This window comes from Triturus cristatus, chromosome 2_1 (assembly GCF_964204655.1).
Source record: "Triturus cristatus chromosome 2_1, aTriCri1.1, whole genome shotgun sequence".
In the NCBI taxonomy this organism is placed as follows: Eukaryota; Metazoa; Chordata; class Amphibia; order Caudata; family Salamandridae; genus Triturus; species Triturus cristatus.
In genome coordinates, this window is record NC_140581.1 from 170,758,561 (window position 1) to 170,777,491 (window position 18,931).

Genomic DNA, 18,931 nt, shown 5'->3' on the forward strand with positions numbered 1-18,931 from the left:
CAGTCACGAACAACCCAAAAGCTTGAATTTAAGCGCTCAAGATCCACACCAAGGGCCCAGGACATGAGAGGAACCTCTTGGGGGTCAGAATCTCACTGGAGAATAGTCAAGGAGCTGTTGGGGAGCCTGTTATGTCCTGAGGCTCACATCAGAAGGCCAGCAGACTAGCCCTTTGAGTCCCTCTGGGGTCCCGGGTTCAGGATGGAGTTAAAGGTCCTGTTCTTCTTTCCCAGGCAAGAGGTCAGTAGGTCTGCACAGCGAGGCAGCAGTTCCTTCATAGAAGCAGTCCAGCAGAGTGGTAGTCCTTGTAGCAGCACAGCAGTCCTTCTTCCTGGCACAGTATCCACAGGTCCAGAAGTGTCCCAAAGAGTTGATGTCTGATGTTCAGTATTTATGTTCAGCTGTGCCTTTGAAGTGGGAGGGAATCTTCTAGAGGTTTACCTTGGAAGTCCCCAGGTAGCCTGCCTTTCGTGCCCTGCCTCCAGACGTAATGCAGGATGTATGCAGCCTTTTGTGTGATGTCAGTTAACAGCCTTTTCAGGTGTAAGTGAAGCTGTGTCCGGCTCTTCCCTCCCATTCTACCAATGATGGCCCATCCAGGCACACCTAAGCTCCCTAGTGTATGCGGCTGTCTAGGAGGACTACACAAAGCTCAACTATCAGCTACATACACCATGTGACCAGTGACAGGCTACAGGCAAGAAAATGTGTAAACACACGAGAAGGGCAAGGGGAGATTTAGAGAAAAACTTTGCTGAACAGAAATATTCATTTTTTAGGATGATTTCCCTCGCCCACCAGAAGTTGCATTCTTCATCATTGGGATTCTCCTTGCACCATGACAGCAGATCATGGTGCAGGACACAACTTCCTCTCTGAGAAGGAGGAGCTCTTTGGATGTTTTGAGAGATTTGTTAGAAGCCATCTGGTAAACTAAATGGTAATGAGGCCCTGCAGAGCATGCAATATGTGAAAAAGTGATGAAAAGTGGCTCCTGGGCAAACATACCTTATTTATGCATGACTGGGTCAGGATGAAAATGAGAGAAGTGGCACTGCAGTGGTGAACTGACCCTGCTTACAAAAGTCAGACCACCAACATAATGGCACGTGTAATGTATATATGCCACCAGAGTTTCCGAAGTCCTTCCTGACGAATGCCATGGACTCTGTTGAGCAACTAGGCAGAAACATGTTGACAGCTTAGTGGGCTCGGGTAGTAGCTCCCCTACTCCCCATGTCTGGTTTTTAATACCAAGTAACACTCTACAAAGTATAAAGGTTAGATTGGGTACAACATTAGTTTTTAGATTGAGTTTCTCCGCACAAATCCGTATTTAGTTTAAAGTGTCTCCGTGATCTCAGGGCTTAGCCCCACTCTTCATCAAATCAGGTTTTTGAACAGTCTGGGTAGTCCTATGATGAAGTATGGCACCTGGTGGAGTGTGAGGACATCCTGTTGCATTTTTGTATATGGTTAGGAGCAGGCTGGTATGACATGAATATGTTACATAATGTGATGGATTAAAATAATAAAAAATCACCCGATAGGCATTTGTGTGTATAAGAGGTTTATTTTGCCAGGTCGAAATGGTAATTAAAACTGCATGCACGGGATCTGCAACGGCAGTCCTTAGACGTGTTTAAAGTGCTACTTATGTGGTTGGCACAACCAGTGCTGCAGGCCCACTAGTAGCATTTAATTTACAGGCCCTTGGCACATGTAGTGCCACTTTACTAGGGACGTACAGGTCAAACAAATATGCCAATTTGGTAAGAGCCAACATGATTATGTTTTAGGGAGAGAGCACAAGCACTTTAGCACTGGTTTGCAGTGATAACGTGCACAGAGTCCAAAGGCCAACAAAAACAAATGCAGCAAGACATGGAGAGCAAAGGCAAAAAGGATGGGGATGACCTTGCAGAAAAAGGTCAAGGCCAACATAAATACAGTACAAATATTCCAAAATGGATAAAAGCAGTGTAACAAACATGATCTAGAAAATAAAGTGAAATGTGCATCCTCTAAATAAACTGAAGATTAATCTTAGCAAGAAAATGACTGCTCTTAACAACATTAAATAAAAAATTGCGGTGGGCAACCAACTCTTAATGCTAAGGACCAACTTTATCAAAGGCTTTTCCTTCCAAGGGGACGCAGGGTGACGCAAAACCTAGAATGAGATTTACCAAGCCTAAGAAGGCCACCTTGTGTGGCCCTGCATAGCTTGGTAAATCTGGAGTAGCACAAGGTAGCGCAAGTGACTGCCTTGCGTTACTATGCCCTAGGGAGGCATTCCATGGTTGGAGCATGGGTGTTCCCATGCACAGACGGCCGGCCTTTTATTTTTTTATATCACTGAAGGGGAGGGGGCTGAGCGGGAACCCCATCCTCTGGGGCCTGCCCCCTTTTCAAATTAATATTTTTTTTTGAGAGGGAGGGGGTCGTGCTGCTCCCCTCCTGGGCCTAGCCTGCAGTGTGGGTGCCATTGTCCCACCAAGGGCACTCACATTCTCAACATTGGGGACCGCAGGGGGAGCCCAAAGGCCCCCCCAGTGCCGGCTCCCTGCCTCCAGCAGGAGCCGGCATTGCTTTGATACCCAGGGAGCTGCTAACATGCAGCTCCCTGGATCTCAAAGCAATTTGTCTGTTTCCCTGGTCGCTTGACAGTGGGCAGGGAAACAGACATGCTCTCTGCATTCTCTGCTCTCACTTGCTGAAAGCGGAGTGTTTGCTATGGCTTGGTGGGAGCGGTGTTTCCGCCAAGCCATTGTAAACTGCAATGTTCCAGGGGTGGGCACCCTGGCCCATTGCTAGAGGTGGCCCTGGGGGGTAGCCCTGTGGGGGTGGTGGTCCCCGGGACCATGTTTGGCTCCAGTAGGAAGGGCACACCCCCGCTTTCCTTTTTTGGGGTGGGAGATGGCAGTCCTCTGGGCCGAGAACAACCCAGGAGGAGGGGACACGTGGCCCACCTCCCATTTTAGAGTTTGGCCCGAAGGGGTGGTGGTCCCCAGAGCAGGGAGGTCCTCGAGCCCCCCCCATATTATCATAATTAGCCCCTGGGAGGAGGCGTTTCCTGCAGCGGGGGTAGCCGAGAGGACCCCCCATATTATTATAATTAGTCCCAGGGAGGTGGCGGTCCCTGGGGGTGCGGGCAGGCCCACTGAGCCCGCCTGCATACATCACAAAAAGTGCCCTGGGGATGTAGCGGTCCCCGTGGCTTTGATAAGCCCAAGATGGGGGCCCCATGTGCCCCTCTTCCATATTTATGATATGCCCCCAAGACTTTGCCCACCCTGGGGTTATTTAAAAGCAAGCATGCTTGTTTTTTTCTGAGAATACACGAATATCGCAGTTAAAGAAATGATTTAATGTTTTGGCAGAGTCCCAGGGGGTATTCCTTCCCTGACCCCTTTTCTTTATTTTCAGTTATTTTTCTTTGGACTCAGTGAAGCCGAGTCCCAAGATGGCTGTCAACACTTCCTGGTTGAAGTGTTGGCAGCCAATAAGAGCTGTGAATTTCCCTGCACGAGCATGATTTTTTTCACGACTGCTTCGCAACCAGAGGTATCACTATAATTTTCAACTTACATTTCGGAAAAACTACAGAACAGATTTGCACCACATAACAAAAAGGACAATCTGCATGACAACATCTACCTTTCTGCCAAATTTGGTTTAATTCCATCAGTGGTTCGGGCTGTAGTTGTGTTGACAGGTTCCTATGGGAATTAACAGTGCAAACGCATCCTTTTTCAAGTCCATTCTTCTCAGCCCTCAGTTCACGAATACCTTCAAAACTTTCCACGTGCTACAAGAAACACCAGAGCACTTTTGGGGGGAAACCTAGTGAAAATTCGTCAAAGGGCACCGAAGTTATAGGCAAGTCAAAAAACGCTTTTCCTACGGAAACATGGCCCTAACTAGGAGATATATATCCTACTTGCGGTCCTAGTTAGGACCATGTCTCCATAGGAAAAGCGTTTTTTACTTGTCTATAACTTCGGCGCCGTTTATATATACACGTGTGTGTGTGTGTGTGTGTGTGTGTGTATATATATATAGAAAAAATAGGTTTTAATTAAAAACAAGACAATGTGTTTGTAATCTTTCATAATTATAATTGTAGCCTCTAGCTAACATTTATTGACTTTTCCTTACAGATAATGAGACAGAACAACCCCATCTTTCAAGGTAAGCTTTTCCGTGATTGTCTATTTGTTGAAATTAAGTTTTAGTAATATAACTGTACTGAAAGCTGAGCTGTAGTGAAAGACAGTAACAAGACTGGGTTTTGGCTGATGGCAGTAAAGCTAAGCCAAGCATAATAAGTAACAACAGAAAGCTAATACTGCAAATAACTTCGTTATTCTCAATCAATTAAGAGAAGGAATTTTGAACCAAACAAAATAAACCTTAGACAAAATACTTTGCCAAATGAATAAATCAATTCTTTAATTAAATTTTAGTTTAGTTGACTGTGAACGACCACAGAGGCAAAGGACTACTTGAGGCGGAAAAGAGGCTTTATTAAACCCAACATAGGACAGAAATAGCAGGATGAAGCTTTCCCGTAGGTCCAAGTGGTCCCTTCTCTCCGTCAATCGTCCCTCTGGGTCTTGGTCCTTCCAAAGGTTGTCCCGTGGGGCTGGCGTCTCCAGGCGTCCCCTCGGAGAAAGAAAAGGACAGGCGGTTAGGATAACCTGTGTGGTGGCCTACTCTCGCCCTGTGCTACCTATGTATACTCAGGGATACTTCTCCCTAGGTGTAGGTGGGTTCTTGCACTGTCAGGGGTATACTCCCCCTTTCCTTCCTGGGCCCCTTCCTTCAGGGTTTCCCCAATTGTCACTGTCTGCCTCCCCGCGTCTTTCCTCCCCCTTTTGGGCTGTTACACAAGTCAGGGATCGGGTCGGGGTATTGAGGGACTCCAACAGCTCTCCCGTACGTCCCAGGACCCACAACCCACTCAGCTATAGCCCGGAGAAACCCGCCTCCCTTGTCCACCACCCAATCACCGATTTCCCTGTGTTTCCCACTACTCGCCTGAAACCGGAGCCCGCTGACAGGGACCCGGTCGCCTCGTCCAGCGCGTCCTCCTCGGGGCTCGCCTGCGCCCTCGTGTCCGCTTCCTCTCGGCGTCCGCTGGGCGTCCGGGTGTCGACCTCTTCTTCGTTCGTCTCCGTCCCGATGCTCTGGTCTCCCTCGTCTGCTTCCTCCTTCGCCGTCACGCCGTCTCCTGTGGATGTCTCCGTCTCCTCGCCTCCGCCTCTACCTCCTTCCTCTTCCGGGTTTTCATACGCATGTAAGCTCCGCCCACGTTCTGGCAGCAGCGTCAGCACCAGTCGGGACGTGGGAGCGCCCCCGGGGCACTCCGGATGCGGATCGGCTGCTGAGTTGTCACATTGACCTTCCACTAATTTAATTAGTCAGAGAATTCAAGAAAACACTTAAGAAACAATACTGTGCTAAAATTAGCAAACCACTACAATCAATCATTCATCGCACTTCAACTCATTTATTCTCATTCACACATTCATTCATTCAAGAACATTCAAGAACATACAAGAGATTGATTCATCAAATATTTTCAAGAAGAATCTTCCAGAGGTAAAAAATTCAGTGTACCAATGTGCACTTGTATATATGCTTTAAAGATGGTTCGGGCGTCTATTTATACTGAACTATCTTCTTTGTTTCTAGCCTACAGGTCCTGATGAGAGTCCTAGTATTTATGGGGATTCGAAACGCGTAGACCTTATTATTGTTGCCACAAGAACTCAAATCTAATCAATTGTGTTGGATATTAGAGAAATATTGTTTAGTCTTTTCTTCTGTGGTTTTTATAGAATGATTCTTTTTTAAAATATTTGATGAATCAATCTCTTGTATGTTCTTGAATGAATGAATGTGTGAATGATTGATATGTTTTCTTGAATTCTCTGACTAATTAAAATAGTGGAAGGTCAACTAAACTAAAATTTAATTAAAAAATTGATTTATTCATTTGACAAAGTATTTTGTCTAAGGTTTATTTTGTTTGGTTCAAAATTCCTTCTCTTAATTGATTGAGAATAACGAAGTTATTTGCAGTATTAGCATTCTGTTGTTACTTATTGTAGTGAAAGACAGGGCACCAAGAAACTTCATATAAACACCAGCTCTGCTAAAGAGTAGATTAATCGATAACAGCCTTCAGAAAGACTAGAGAGTTGATGTAGAGTTTGGTAGAGGGGGCCCCCGCACCCCAGTCAATCAGAAGATTTGACCGCCTAACTTACAGATGGGAGAATCTTAAGTATGTCATTGACAGAGACCACTTTATCCCCATTGCTGACATACTCCTTCGATGGGTCAATGGATTAAGAGCCACCAGAGGTTTGGCGAATTGATTGCCTACCCAATTTAGAGTGGCCAGTTGAATGGTCAGTTTTCATTGCCCCTTACCGCCAGGTAAAACTGGGTGGTAAGGGACAGTGAAAGCTATAAAATGACACCCTCAACATGGGGGACAACACTCCGAACATCAAATGTTTATTAATAATAATAATATTAATAATGGTAATAATGTCCACCAGCACAGCAGACATCACTAAATTTAGTGGGTGGAGGGCACTCGTTATAGCTGGGGTAAAGTACTCTGTCATACTAACGGATTTACCGCTGTCTGCCAAAGTCTAAATCAAGCACTTGGAGTCATAATGTCAACATGGATGTATCTTTTTTTTAAAGTTTAAAAGCTTTATGTGAATAATAAGAAATACAGAAGACCAACAATACAAAGTAAAGCATATTAAAATAAAAACATAACGAAAGAGTGGCTAGTATAAAAACAGAAGAGAAAGCTGTTTTTAAATTTTTGAAGGAAATAAGGGGCGGGAGGGAAAAAGGAGGGAAGAGAAGGAGAAACTCTTTCAAAACTGATAAAATGGGAAACTGCTTATTACAAAGGAATGAAAGAGATAATCCTAATCAAGCTAATATATACAATAAGTCAATAAAGTTAAAAGGCAAGGAACAAAGAAGATAGACATTCAAGGAGGTTTAAAATTTTCAGCATTTAAGCGAGAATTATCTGTTAACACTAAATGATCTAAATAAGTAGTTAGAGGTAACCAAAGGAGATCCCTATTAACCATTGGTTTACAGGACGAGGCAAAAGCAATATCAAGTTGGTGCAAATGACAAAGACTGTTCCACCAGTGTTGGATAGAAAGTTTTGTGAATGTTTTCCAGTTGAGAGTGATGTGTTGGAAAGCTTAAGCAGGCATAAGGTCAAAGAGACCATGCTTGTGAGAAATAAGATCTAAGGAATCGGATAGACTTCCAGAGAAAAGAAGAGGGATGGAATAAGGAATGAAAATATTAAACAGGCGAGAAATATAGAACCAAACTTTCCCCCAGAAATTAGAAACCGAAGGGCAAAGGAAAAGAAGGTGTAGAAAGTCAGCATTAGAAGAGCCACAGGTCCAACAGATTGTATTAGTGAAATGAGAAAATCTAACTATAGAGGTAGGAGTAAGATAGAGTCTATGATAGAGAAAGAACATAGATTGAGTAAGAGAAGCAGAGCAAGAGATTCTGAGAGAACGGGACCAAAGTTTGTCCCAGAAGATGATAGACCATTCACATGCCAGGTCAGATTCCCATGAAGGTTCAAATTTAGTTTTAATACGTTCTGGATTAGGAGCTGAGAAGTGTTTATATATAAGAGAAGCTTTAGGTAGCAAGAGAAGGATCTTGAGAATAGAATTTTGAACAGAGGGAAGAGGGGAAGATGGAAGGGAATAGAAAGTATCAAGAATGACCGCGATTAGAGTAGTGAATTTCTGTAGGAAGGAGCGAGGACAATGAAATGTGGGTTGAAATTGGGGAAAGGGGCATGGAGATAGGCCATCAAAAAGGTCTTTAACCCAAATTATGCCCCTTGATCTCCAGGATCACCAAAAGATGGTTCTGCCATTAATAGTAATAAGGGAGTTATGCCAAATAGGAGAATCAAAAAAGGATTCTCTAGAAATAGACTTTGGATGGGTCAAAGGTTTCAGTAAGGAACAAGTGTGTTTAAACAAGAGGAGGGAGGTAAGAGGGGTTTTGGCAGAAAAGGCTAAAATTTCCTTTAAAGAGAAGGGTAATATTAAGGCATGTTCAATGGAAAGCCAAAGGGGAGCGAAAGGGGAAAGTTCAGAAAGGAGCCATTTCGAGGCCTGGCGAAGACAAAATGACTTATTATAAGGCAAAAATCAGGGAAATTTACACCCCCATTAGGTTTAAAATAAAAAAGCCGGGATCTCTTTATCTTCTCTTTGCAAGACAAAACCTAATGGGGGTGTAAATTTCCCTGATTTTTGCCTTATCATAAGTCATTTTGTCTTGCAAAGAGAAGATAAAGAGATCCTGGCTTTTTTATTTTTGCAAAGAAATTTAGAAAGGTGAGATTCAATTTGTCTAAAATAATAGGCAGGAATATGGGCAGGAAGCATAGAAAGAGTGTAAATCAAAATAGGAGTAATCATCATCTTAATTGATTCTAACCGACCCCACCACAAAAGTAATAGAGGATTCCAAGAGGAAAGTAATTTGTCAATCCGAGACAGGACCGCAGTCATATTCAATTTAATAGAAGAGGCAATGGAGTTGGAGAACCACATACCTAAATATTTGATTTTAGAACCACTCCAAGCAAAACCAGTGGAAGAGAAGGAATGTGGGAGACAAAATTTAGTGAGAGGGAGAATTGCTGTTTTATCTGAATTGATTTTATATACAGAGACAAGGGAAAAGGTGAACTCACGTAATAAAGGGGGAATGGAGATTTCTGGAGCAGAAATAAAACTTAGGATGTCATCTGCGTAAGCAGAAAGTTTTAAATGTTGGTCACCATAAGAAAAATCAGATATGAAATCATTGTTTTGGATTGAGGAGAAGAAGGGTTCAAGAGCAAGGACAAAAAGAAGGGGGAAAGGAGGCAACCTTGACAGACTCCGCGTTGGAGAGGGAATTAGGATGAAATACAACCGTTGACTAGTACCGAGGCTCTGGGGGCAGAATATAATAAAGAGATAAGAGAAGTGAATTTGGGAACAAAAGCATGCCATTTCAGAGATGCAAATAAAAAGGACCAATCTACTCTATCAAATGCTTTTTCAGCATCAACAGAAATGGCCGCCAAGGATGTGGAAAGAGAAGGAACTTTGTTTAAAACGTTAAGAAAAAGACGAGAATTGTCCGAGCTCAATCTGCCTCTGACAAAACCGCATTGCTCCTTGCCAACCAAATGAGGTAAAAGAGGATCTAAACGTAAAGCAAGTGTTTTGGCAAAAAGTTTATAATCAACATTGACCAGGGAAATCGGCTGATAGTTTTTGCAAAACATAGGATCTCGTCCCTCTTTATGTACAAGGCAAATTGTGGCCTCTTGTAAACCTTCTGTTTTACCAGAGAGAAAGAAAAAATGAAAAAGATTTAAGAGTTTAGGAAGTAATAAGCTAGAAAAATGTAAAGCAAATTCAACTGAAAAACCATCCGGGCCAGGAGTTTCCCCTTTCTTAAAGCGTTTAAAGCAGAGGATAGATCATTATGGGATAGGTCAACCTCAAGATCAGAAAGAGTAAGGTGAGAAATAGATGGGGTTGGGAGATTATCAAGATAGGACTGGATGAGGGAACTGGAGGGTGGGGAATCCGGGGTGTAAAGATCTTCATAGAATAGCTTGAATTCATTAAGAATGTCTTGATTTTTGTGAAGGAGAGAACCTTCTGAAGAATAAATAGAGTCAATCAGCGTACGGTCGTTACGGGTTTTAAGATAATTCGCTAAAAGTTTTCAAACTTTATTACGACCTCCGTAATAACGAGCACTACTACGGAGAAGTAGAGAAGACGCAGTATCAGTCGAAGTTTTATTGAATGCTAATTTAGCACAAATCAGAGCTGGCAGGACCGAATCAGCCGATGAAGTATAGAATTTGTGCTCTAAAGCCTTAATGTGAGCCAGGGTAGCTTTGTGTTGTTGAAGTAGACGTTTCTTTATTTTTTTTTAAAACAAGGTCTATAATGAAACCTCTTGCGGTAGCCTTAAAGGAATCCCATAATCTATATGGGGAGGAAGTGGGATCATTGTTCAGATCGAAAAATGTGTTAGCAAAGTTGATAAAAGAAGAAGAGAATAGTGGGTCAAGAAGAAGAGAATTATTGAAACGCCAACGGGAGGACCTGGGATGTGGAGGAAGTAAGTCAAGGTCAGTTATAATTGGGGCAAGATCAGAGGTAACGATAGGTTCAATAGAGGAGGATAGCAAGTTTTGAGATAAAGATTGAGAGAGAAAAATATAATCTAAACGGGAAAGGGAGTTGTGAGGAGGAGAGAAGAAAGAAAAGTCAAGAGAACAGGGATGAGAGAGTCTTCAAGTGTCAACGAGATGTGCTTGGGAGATAGTGTCAAGAAAATGCTTATGAGATTTGTGAGGGGTGATGCGTACCTGAGATTGGCAGTCTAGAAAAGGGTCAACAACTTGATTGCATTCACCTCCTAGAATAAAGTAATCATCTCTAAATTGAATACATTTCTGTGTAATTAGAGGCCAAAAGGAACAATCAGGATGAGAAGGACCATAAACATTAAAAACAGTCAAAGAAATATTATTAATTAAGAACTTAGCTAACAACCATCTACCTTCTGTATCATTTTCTTGCGATATAATTTTACAGTTCAATTTCTTATGACATAGAATTATAACACCATTTTTCTTATTAGAAGTGGGAAAGAATAAAACTGATCCCACCCAACCTCTATTTAAATTTAATGCCTCCATTTCTGTAAGGTGGGTCTCTTGTAAAAGGACCAAATCAGGGTTATAAGAGGCAAGAAGTGATAGTATTCTTTGTCTCTTGATAGGGTTAATGAAACCTTTCACATTCCAAGAAATAACTCTGAATGTAAAACTATCGGAAATACATAAAGAACAAAACATGCAGTAGTAAAAAAGATGCATTGAATAATACAATCAAACATATAAGCCATAGGCAAGTGCAACATTAGAGAAAAGGAGGGAAATGGGAAGAAGGAGGGAGAAAAGGAGAAGAGATAATAAGAGAAGACAGCACATGACAATCACTAATTACAAAATAGGAATATAAAATGAGAAATTAGGGGATTGACAACTGTGATACATACCTTCTGAGGGAAGACAAAAGAGAAATACGAGGAGTGGTGACTCAAGGGAGAAGACGGCACAACCAACTGGGGAGGGAGCATCACAGCGGAGGATCGTATGCGATAAATAGGAAACAGAGAAAGAAATATGTTAAAAAACAAGATAATTACCTACAGAAAAGTAGAAGGAGAAAAAAGAAAAAGAAGAGATAAGAATTATGATACAATACAATGATGCAATACAGTTATGAACAATAACCTGCAAAAATAAAAACATTAAGTAAAACCAAGCGAATTAAATCCTGTAACGGAGAAGAAGAAAGTCGAGGTATGGAGGACGTAGAAAAGAGAGGACCAGAGACTTCCATCGATGATGCGCAGTGTGAGTGAATGAATTTCCTCAAATCTGCTGGTTCCTCAAAAATGGAAGTTTTGTTTTAGTAAGTAACCTTGAATAGACACGGATGAAAATGTCCATATCGAGCTCCAAATGTGTGCAAAGATGGCCGAAGATCCAGGAATTCTTTCCGCCGTTTAGCTGTTGCTGAGAAAACATCTTGAGAAAGAAATAACTTAGAGCCTGACCAGACATGCTGTTTTTTGTGTTTAGCTGCATTTAAAACAAGTAGCAAGTCTGTAAATTTCAAAAATAGAAAAATCACACCCCATGGTTTTGGAAGGAGCAGTTGATGAAGACAGACGGGGGCCCAGCCTGTGGGGTAGCTGAATATTCAAATTTGTAGACGCAGGGAGGTCAAGAAGCTTTATGAGTAAATTGTTGAAGAAGGGAACGGGATCATCACCCTCCAAATTCTCAGGAAGACCATATAAGCGTATATTATTGCGCCTATTTCTATTTTCAAGGTCCTCCGCTGATTTCCTCAACCAAAGGACCTCCCTCTCAAGGGCAACCAATTTTTTGGAAACATTTTAAAGTTCATCAACTTGCTGTTCCACTGTGGAGATACGAGAGTCCATAGAAGCCCATTTAGTATCCATAGATAGTAGGCGGAAGTTGGTCTCTTCAACAAACCGGCACAAAGCGCGTATTTCCTCAAAAATAGTGTCCAGAGATATCGGAGTAACAGACTTGGTTGGAGAGGGTGGGTCCTGTTTGGGACGTTTGTTAGCAGAAGCTGGAGTTTGCGATTTAATTGAAGAGGGCGACAAAACCGCTAACCTTGAAGAACCGGATTGCGCCATAATGTTAGTATCGTGAGGTGCAGGGGCAGAAGAAGGAGAGTCCGACACCTGAAAATGAGCAGTAGATCTCTTGTTTGTGAGTAATAATTTCTTACTCCTTCCCATAGAGCAAGGGAGGAAAAATTGCGTGAAGGTGAAATAAAGCACCAGCAAATATCTGCAAATACTCCACAGTGTGTGAGGTAAGCTCCAAAATCTAACTGCGCAAACAGCTAAATATCTAGTAATCCTCCTTTAAAGTGAGAAAAAGGTCTGGTCAGGCATAAAATAGCAGGTAAGCAACAGCTGGTGGTGAAAGTCAAGAAAGCAGCATTGTACCTGAAGAGAGAAGCAAGGAAAGCCTCTCAGGTAAAACAAAATGGCGGCCACAAAGGAGCCAGAGCAAGTTGTTTCGTTGTCCGAAGAGACTCTGGAGCCGCGAAAATCACCGCGACATTCCCAGCGTGATGCGGAGCTCTGGGGCTAGGCTGCCATCTTGTTTGGCGCCGCGCGCGCTCGCCAACATGGATGTATCTTAATTCTCCGAATTAAATTATGGTAGGATACTAAGGGAGGAGATACACTATAGTTACATTAAAAAAGCAATTTAATGAAATTCGAAATCCACAAAGTGGCTACACTCACTATTTGCTGTATTTTTATGTCATTTGTGAGCCTAGTTCATAAAGCAATTTGTATATACTGGAATGCATACTTTATTCTTATGCATCAATGGAATTTCCAACTGCTTACTGGATTCATCAACTTTCATGTGTAGGTTAATTACTATTTTCCCAATCTACACACTGAAAACGCCAAATTTCTTGCCCATAATCATAATTTCCAGCCACACACTTCCAGGTTACTCTCCATATCAATGCAAGATGGAACCTGTTCCCTACACCTTAACATGAGCAGCGCCTTCAGTGATGAAAGCATTCTCCCTTCACAAGAGAGAGATAGTGATGTAGGATCAGTGCAACCAGGCCATTAACAGGTTGTTCCTCTTCCTCATCACTGCCCTTATCAGTGAAGCTAGCCAGACAAGTAGAAGCGTGATTTTATTAATACCATATAACCCAAAATCCATGACATTTACAGGTATTACATTGCAGTAAAGTACAGTTAAGAACAGCTGAACTAAAGGAAACTGTAGAAACCTCTACACTGATGTGGATGAAAGTGCTAGGGAAACCCAGGTGGATGTGCATCAGATGTCTCACAGGCAGCCCTATTATAGGATGCACAGGAAATAGAAAATCCCACCTCTTGTGGGCTGGCTCTGTATGGAAGCAGGGAGCTGAGCCCAAGCAAGCTCATATGGAGATTTGTAGCCAAAACTCTAAATTTAGCGTGTGGAAAGGGTGCTTCCCACTTTTCTGGCAATGCCAAAGGTAAACAAAAATGAATTAGGCTTTCTGAAGCACATAGAATACAAGAGCTTGTGTGCATACCCTCCCCATGTAAAGGGAATAGAGGGGGGTTCTACAATCCTGGGCTCATGAAATTACAGCAGGAAAACAAAAGTCTTGTACAGGAGAAGTCAGAACATACCTTGGGAAAAATCATAAGCAATTTATTTATTTATTTATGTATTTATTTTTAAGATTTATAAAGCGCAACGTCTGCCCGTAGGCGTCTTGGTGCTATGACTCAGCTAGTGCCTCCTTGATGACGGAAGCGAATTAAAAATAATGAGGTAACAGAGAACAGCTACTGGTCAAAGAGCCAGGTTTTCAACAATTTCCTGAATTGGAGCAGTGTGGGTGTAGATCTAATCACCAATGGAAGAGTGTTCCAAAGTCTGGCTGCGGTGTTAGTGAAACATCTATCTCCCCAGGTGACAGTCTTGGTCCGTGGCACCACTAGTTGGTGTAGATTTTTGGATCTTAGTTGTCGTGTAGGGCAATAGAGAGTGAGCTTCTGTTTAAGAAACTCCGGCCCTAACTGATGGAGGGCCTTAAAAGTGTGACACAGGGTTTTAAATCTGATCCGGTTTTTGACCGTCAACCAATGATAATTCCTGATTACTTGCGTAGTTGGTTTAAATTTGGGGGTCCCTGATAGCAATCTTGCAGCCGCATTCTGGACCAGTTGTAGCTTGGCGACCACCCGACCTTGAGCATTTGCAAATAGACCGTTGCAGTAATCAAGAGATGACAATATCAATGAGCTCACTACAGTTTTCCTAGCACTTTCTGGAAGAAATGGAATTATTTTTCTTAGGAGTTTAAGTTTGTGAAATGCTGAGGAAGCTGTTTGATTAGCGTGATTAACAAAATGTAATTTCTCATCAAAGATGACACCTTAATTCCTGACCTTCTGAACTGGAGTTGGTATAGCTCCAAGTAATGGAGGCCACCAAATAGATGACCACATAGGTGATAGTTTACCGAAAATAATCACCTCAGTCTTCTCGGAGTTCAGCCTTAAGCAATTACAGGCCATCCACTGCTTGATTGCCAGCATGCCTTCCTGAAACTGGGCCGCTACTCTTTCTCCGTCATTATTGATAGCTAACACCAACTGGGTGTCATCGGCGTATGTTGTAAGGCTCATCCGGTGGGTCTTGATGACCCTAGCTAAGTCCGACACATAGATGTTAAAAAGTGTCGGACTTAGGGATGAGCCTTGAGGAACCCCACAGGGTAGAGCCAAATCTGCCGATTTAAATGGCCCCAGTGTTACGGCCTGGGTTCTGCCGGACAGAAAGGAGGCAAGCAAGGCTCCAGCCTTAGAGTGAATGCCCAACTCTCTGACACGGTCAATCAAAAGGGAATGATTGACCGTGTCGAAGGCCGTCGACAGATCCAACAGAACCAGTACCGCCGTGCCCCCCTGGTCTCTGATGGTTCTAATGTCATCAGCGGCTTTAATTAGCGCGGTCTCCGTGCTATGCATTTTCCGGAAGCCGAACTGAGAGTCATCAAGCAGGACATTTTGTTCAATGTATTCTGAGAGTTGATCGTTCATTACTTTCTCGGCCACCTTGGCTAAAAACAGCAGGCTAGCAATGGGCCTGTAATTTTTCAGCAAATCTTTATCTAAACTGGGCTTCTTAAGAAGTGGTTTTAATAGCGTGTTTTTTAGCCTGTCCGGGAAAATCCCGGATTTAAACATCGCATTACAAATTTGCGTGATGGTTTCGCTGATCAAATCAATTATTGGGGAAAAAAACTTAGGGGGACAGGGGTCAAGGGCAGAGCCTGTTTTGATAAGTTTGATGATGTCAACTATTTGATCTTCATTTATCTCTATAAATTGAGCTAGTGAGCAGTCAAGGTGTTTACTTAGGGGACTCAGAACCAGAGTCATAGGTTTATCAATCACTGAAAACTCAGAGTAAATATCATTTACTTTCGAGAAAAAGAAACTTGCCAAAGCGTCACAGAGCGCCTGAGAAGGCGGGGGAACCTGGTCAGGTAATTTCCCAGCCAAAGATTTCACCACCTCATACAGTTGCCTACTTGAATTTTTTGCATTTTCAATTTGTTCCCCATAAAAAAATTTTTGGGCCTCATTGATCATTTTTTTATAGATGAGCAATGTGTTTTTGTATAAGATTTTAATTTCGCTTTCATAAGACCTTCACCAAATTCTTTCATGGTTCCTACAGATTTGTTTTTGTTTTCTTAGCGTTTCAGAGAACCAGGGTGCAGACGGCATTTTCCTATTTCTGGACATAGATTTAAAAGGAACCAGTGTCTCCACTGCACTACCTAGCCAGTCAGAGAATTGCTGCACAGCTATATTAGCATCTGCAGAAATAGTTGGACGGGAATTGATTAAGAATACCCTTAGGGTCACATTATCAACATCCTTCCAGACTCTGAAAAGTTCTTGGGTTAAAGGAGCCTGTTTTGGTGTATAAGTCTGGGTAATGGAAATATTACTCAGAATAGCAAAATGGTCAGACCAAGTAAGAGGCAGTATATCACTTACTGTTATCTCTTTTGTATTAGAAAAGATACCATCTAATGTATGACCCGCCTAATGTGTGGGTACTGTTATCAACTGGGTTAGTCCTAGAGTGCTAAGATCAGCCATAAGAGATATAGTTTCGGTATCTTCCATTTTTTCCAGGTGGAAGTTTAAGTCCCCCAAAACCATAGAGGTATCCTCGATGGCAAGGGGTGCCATAAGGGACATAAAGGTGGACAAAAATTCAGAACGAGCACCCGGTGGTCTATAAATAAGTGCTCCTTTGAGATTATATGAGGGGGTGAGCTTAATGGCGAAGTGTAAGGCTTCGCATGTTTTAGAAAAAATAGGAAAAATTCTAACCGGAAAAGTGTTCCGGGTAATAATTGCCAAACCCCCGCCTTTTTTCCCTTGTCTATCTTGCCGGTATACAGTAAAGCCATGCGGCACTGCCACCACTAGATCAGGGTCGGACGCCTCGTCCATCCATGTCTCTGTGACAAAGAGCAAGTCTATATTCTTGCCCTGAATCAGGTCAGCAATCTCCTGCCTGTGCCTGCCTAAAGAGCGCGCATTAATAAGTGAGAAGGTGATGTTCTTAGTCTTAGCATTATAGGCTTGTGGTGGAATGGTTTTAGTGTTAACAAAAGGTATAAAAGACTTACAGCTAAGACAGCAGGAGCTGCTCACTCCGGCGTTGGCGCCAGGATCATACTGTGAGCACCCAGTCCCACTGGAGGGTCTCAGCTGTAGTAGGTCAACCGATGAATATCTGATCCATTCTTGTGTTGCTGAGCCAGGAGTTATGGCGCTGGTCCGGTGCGGACGGGCGCAGACGGGCTCGCCTTCGGCGCTCCTGCTGCGCCCGCGCGCTGCGCGGACGGGATGACATTCCCTTTTTATCCAGTATGGAGTAGGGCGGGAATCAGCCAGCTACTGGCGCGCCTCCCTTTGTTCCTCCAATATGGCGGCTGCTCACCTCTACTCCCAGCGTCAGCACGTAATCTGCTGCGCTGGAACGGCGTAAGGAAGCGACTATACTGCCAGTCGGCTCCCGAGCTTAAAAACCAGTCAAAATGGAAATTAAATAAACCAACTTAAATGCTAATGCACACAATTAAAAATCGTTACAGAGCCCCCGGCTTCCGCCTCAGGGGTGAGACTAGTTTTAGAGTCAGCGCGTTCGCGCTATAAGGGTGTTAATATAGCCTGGGAGGGCGGGAATCAGCCAGCTACTGGCGCGCCACCCTTTGTTCCCCTAATATGGCGGCTGCTCACCTCTACTCCCAGCGTTAGCACGTAATCTGCTGCGCTGGAACGGCGTAAGGAAGCAACTATACTGCCAGTTGGCTCCCGAGCTTAAAAACCAGTCAAAATGGAAATTAAATAAACCAACTTAAATGCTAATGCACACAATTAAAAATCGTTACAGAGCCCCCGGCTTCCGCCTCAGGGGTGAAACTAGTTTTAGAGTCAGCGCGTTCGCGCTACAAGGGTGTTAATATAGCCTGGGAGGGCGGGAATCAGCCAGCTACTGGCTCGCCACCCTTTTTTCCCCCAATATGGCGGCTGTTCACCTCTACTCCCAGCGTCAGCACGTAATCTGCTGCGCTGGAACGGCGTAAGGAAGCGACTATACTGCCAGTCGGCTCCCGAGCTTAAAAACCAGTCAAAATGGAAATTAAATGAACCAACTTAAATGCTAATGCACACAATTAAAAATCGTTACAGAGCCCCCGGTTTCCGCCTCAGGGGTGAGACTAGTTTTAGAGTCTTGAACATCAACCCCTAAGGAGGAGACTGTACGTAAGGGCTTCTATAAAACAGCACCCCAAGTTCCCTAATCCTTAGTCAGAAGTTAAAGCCCACAATGAACAGGATCTTGGTTTACAAACAATTTAAAGCAACTCAGAACCAAAGCAAGCAACCATGTTGGAATTCTGGTGTGCACCTTGGGGTAGATGGGCTCAAAGATTGCAGCCAATAAGAGGCATAGCTCTACATTTCTGTGATGCTATCTCACAGTTCCTAGAAAACACTGATCGCAGCAAGTTGGCATATTGGAAAAAAACAGAGAAGTTCTGAACAAGGCCCATCTCCAAGAAATTAGGGCTCTCCAGAAAAAAGATACAAAGAAATCTTACATGACCCATAAGAATATGGATGGATGAATGAATTAAACATAACATTTATAGCCCAAATATTTCCTTCTAGGGCCTCAGAAGTTTCAAAGAGGAATTCAGGATCCTTCTTCCCCCCAAAGACCAAATCTTTCAGAATTTAAGCCTTACGGCTTAACTTTCTTTCTATGCCATAACTCTCTGAGAGACATAGGTGAAAGTGTTGCCCATCCATATGGGCATTGGTGTCACATTACAATGGCTTGGGTCATTCCTTATGCTGCGCTCTTCCAGATCCAAACCCATTTACATGCAGCATCCTTTAACATCTTAGCCTCTTGCAAATGGTTTTGACCTTGCACATGGAGCCAAAGAGAGCACTACTAGCTGAAAGAATTCAGCATTCACCTGCGTCAATGATTCCCACCTCTACCGAAGAGTCACATCTGGTCACAACATCACCTAGCTATAAAACTGCTTTAGAGCAATTCAAGCTTGGATATTTCGTGTATATCTAAGCCTTCTCAGACAATGTGTTTGTGTCCCAAATCCAGACC

At 43.1% G+C, this 18,931-nt stretch overlaps 1 protein-coding gene across 1 annotated transcript in view; it reads left to right on the forward strand.

Moving 5' to 3' along the window:
• SIGLEC15 (sialic acid binding Ig like lectin 15) overlaps positions 1-18,931 on the forward strand; it is a 187,543-nt gene that overhangs the window by 139,847 nt on the left and 28,765 nt on the right. The window contains exon 4 of the mRNA XM_085640695.1: positions 4,164-4,194. Coding sequence (XP_085496821.1) covers positions 4,164-4,194 — 31 coding nt within the window. The remainder of the gene's footprint in view (positions 1-4,163; positions 4,195-18,931) is intronic.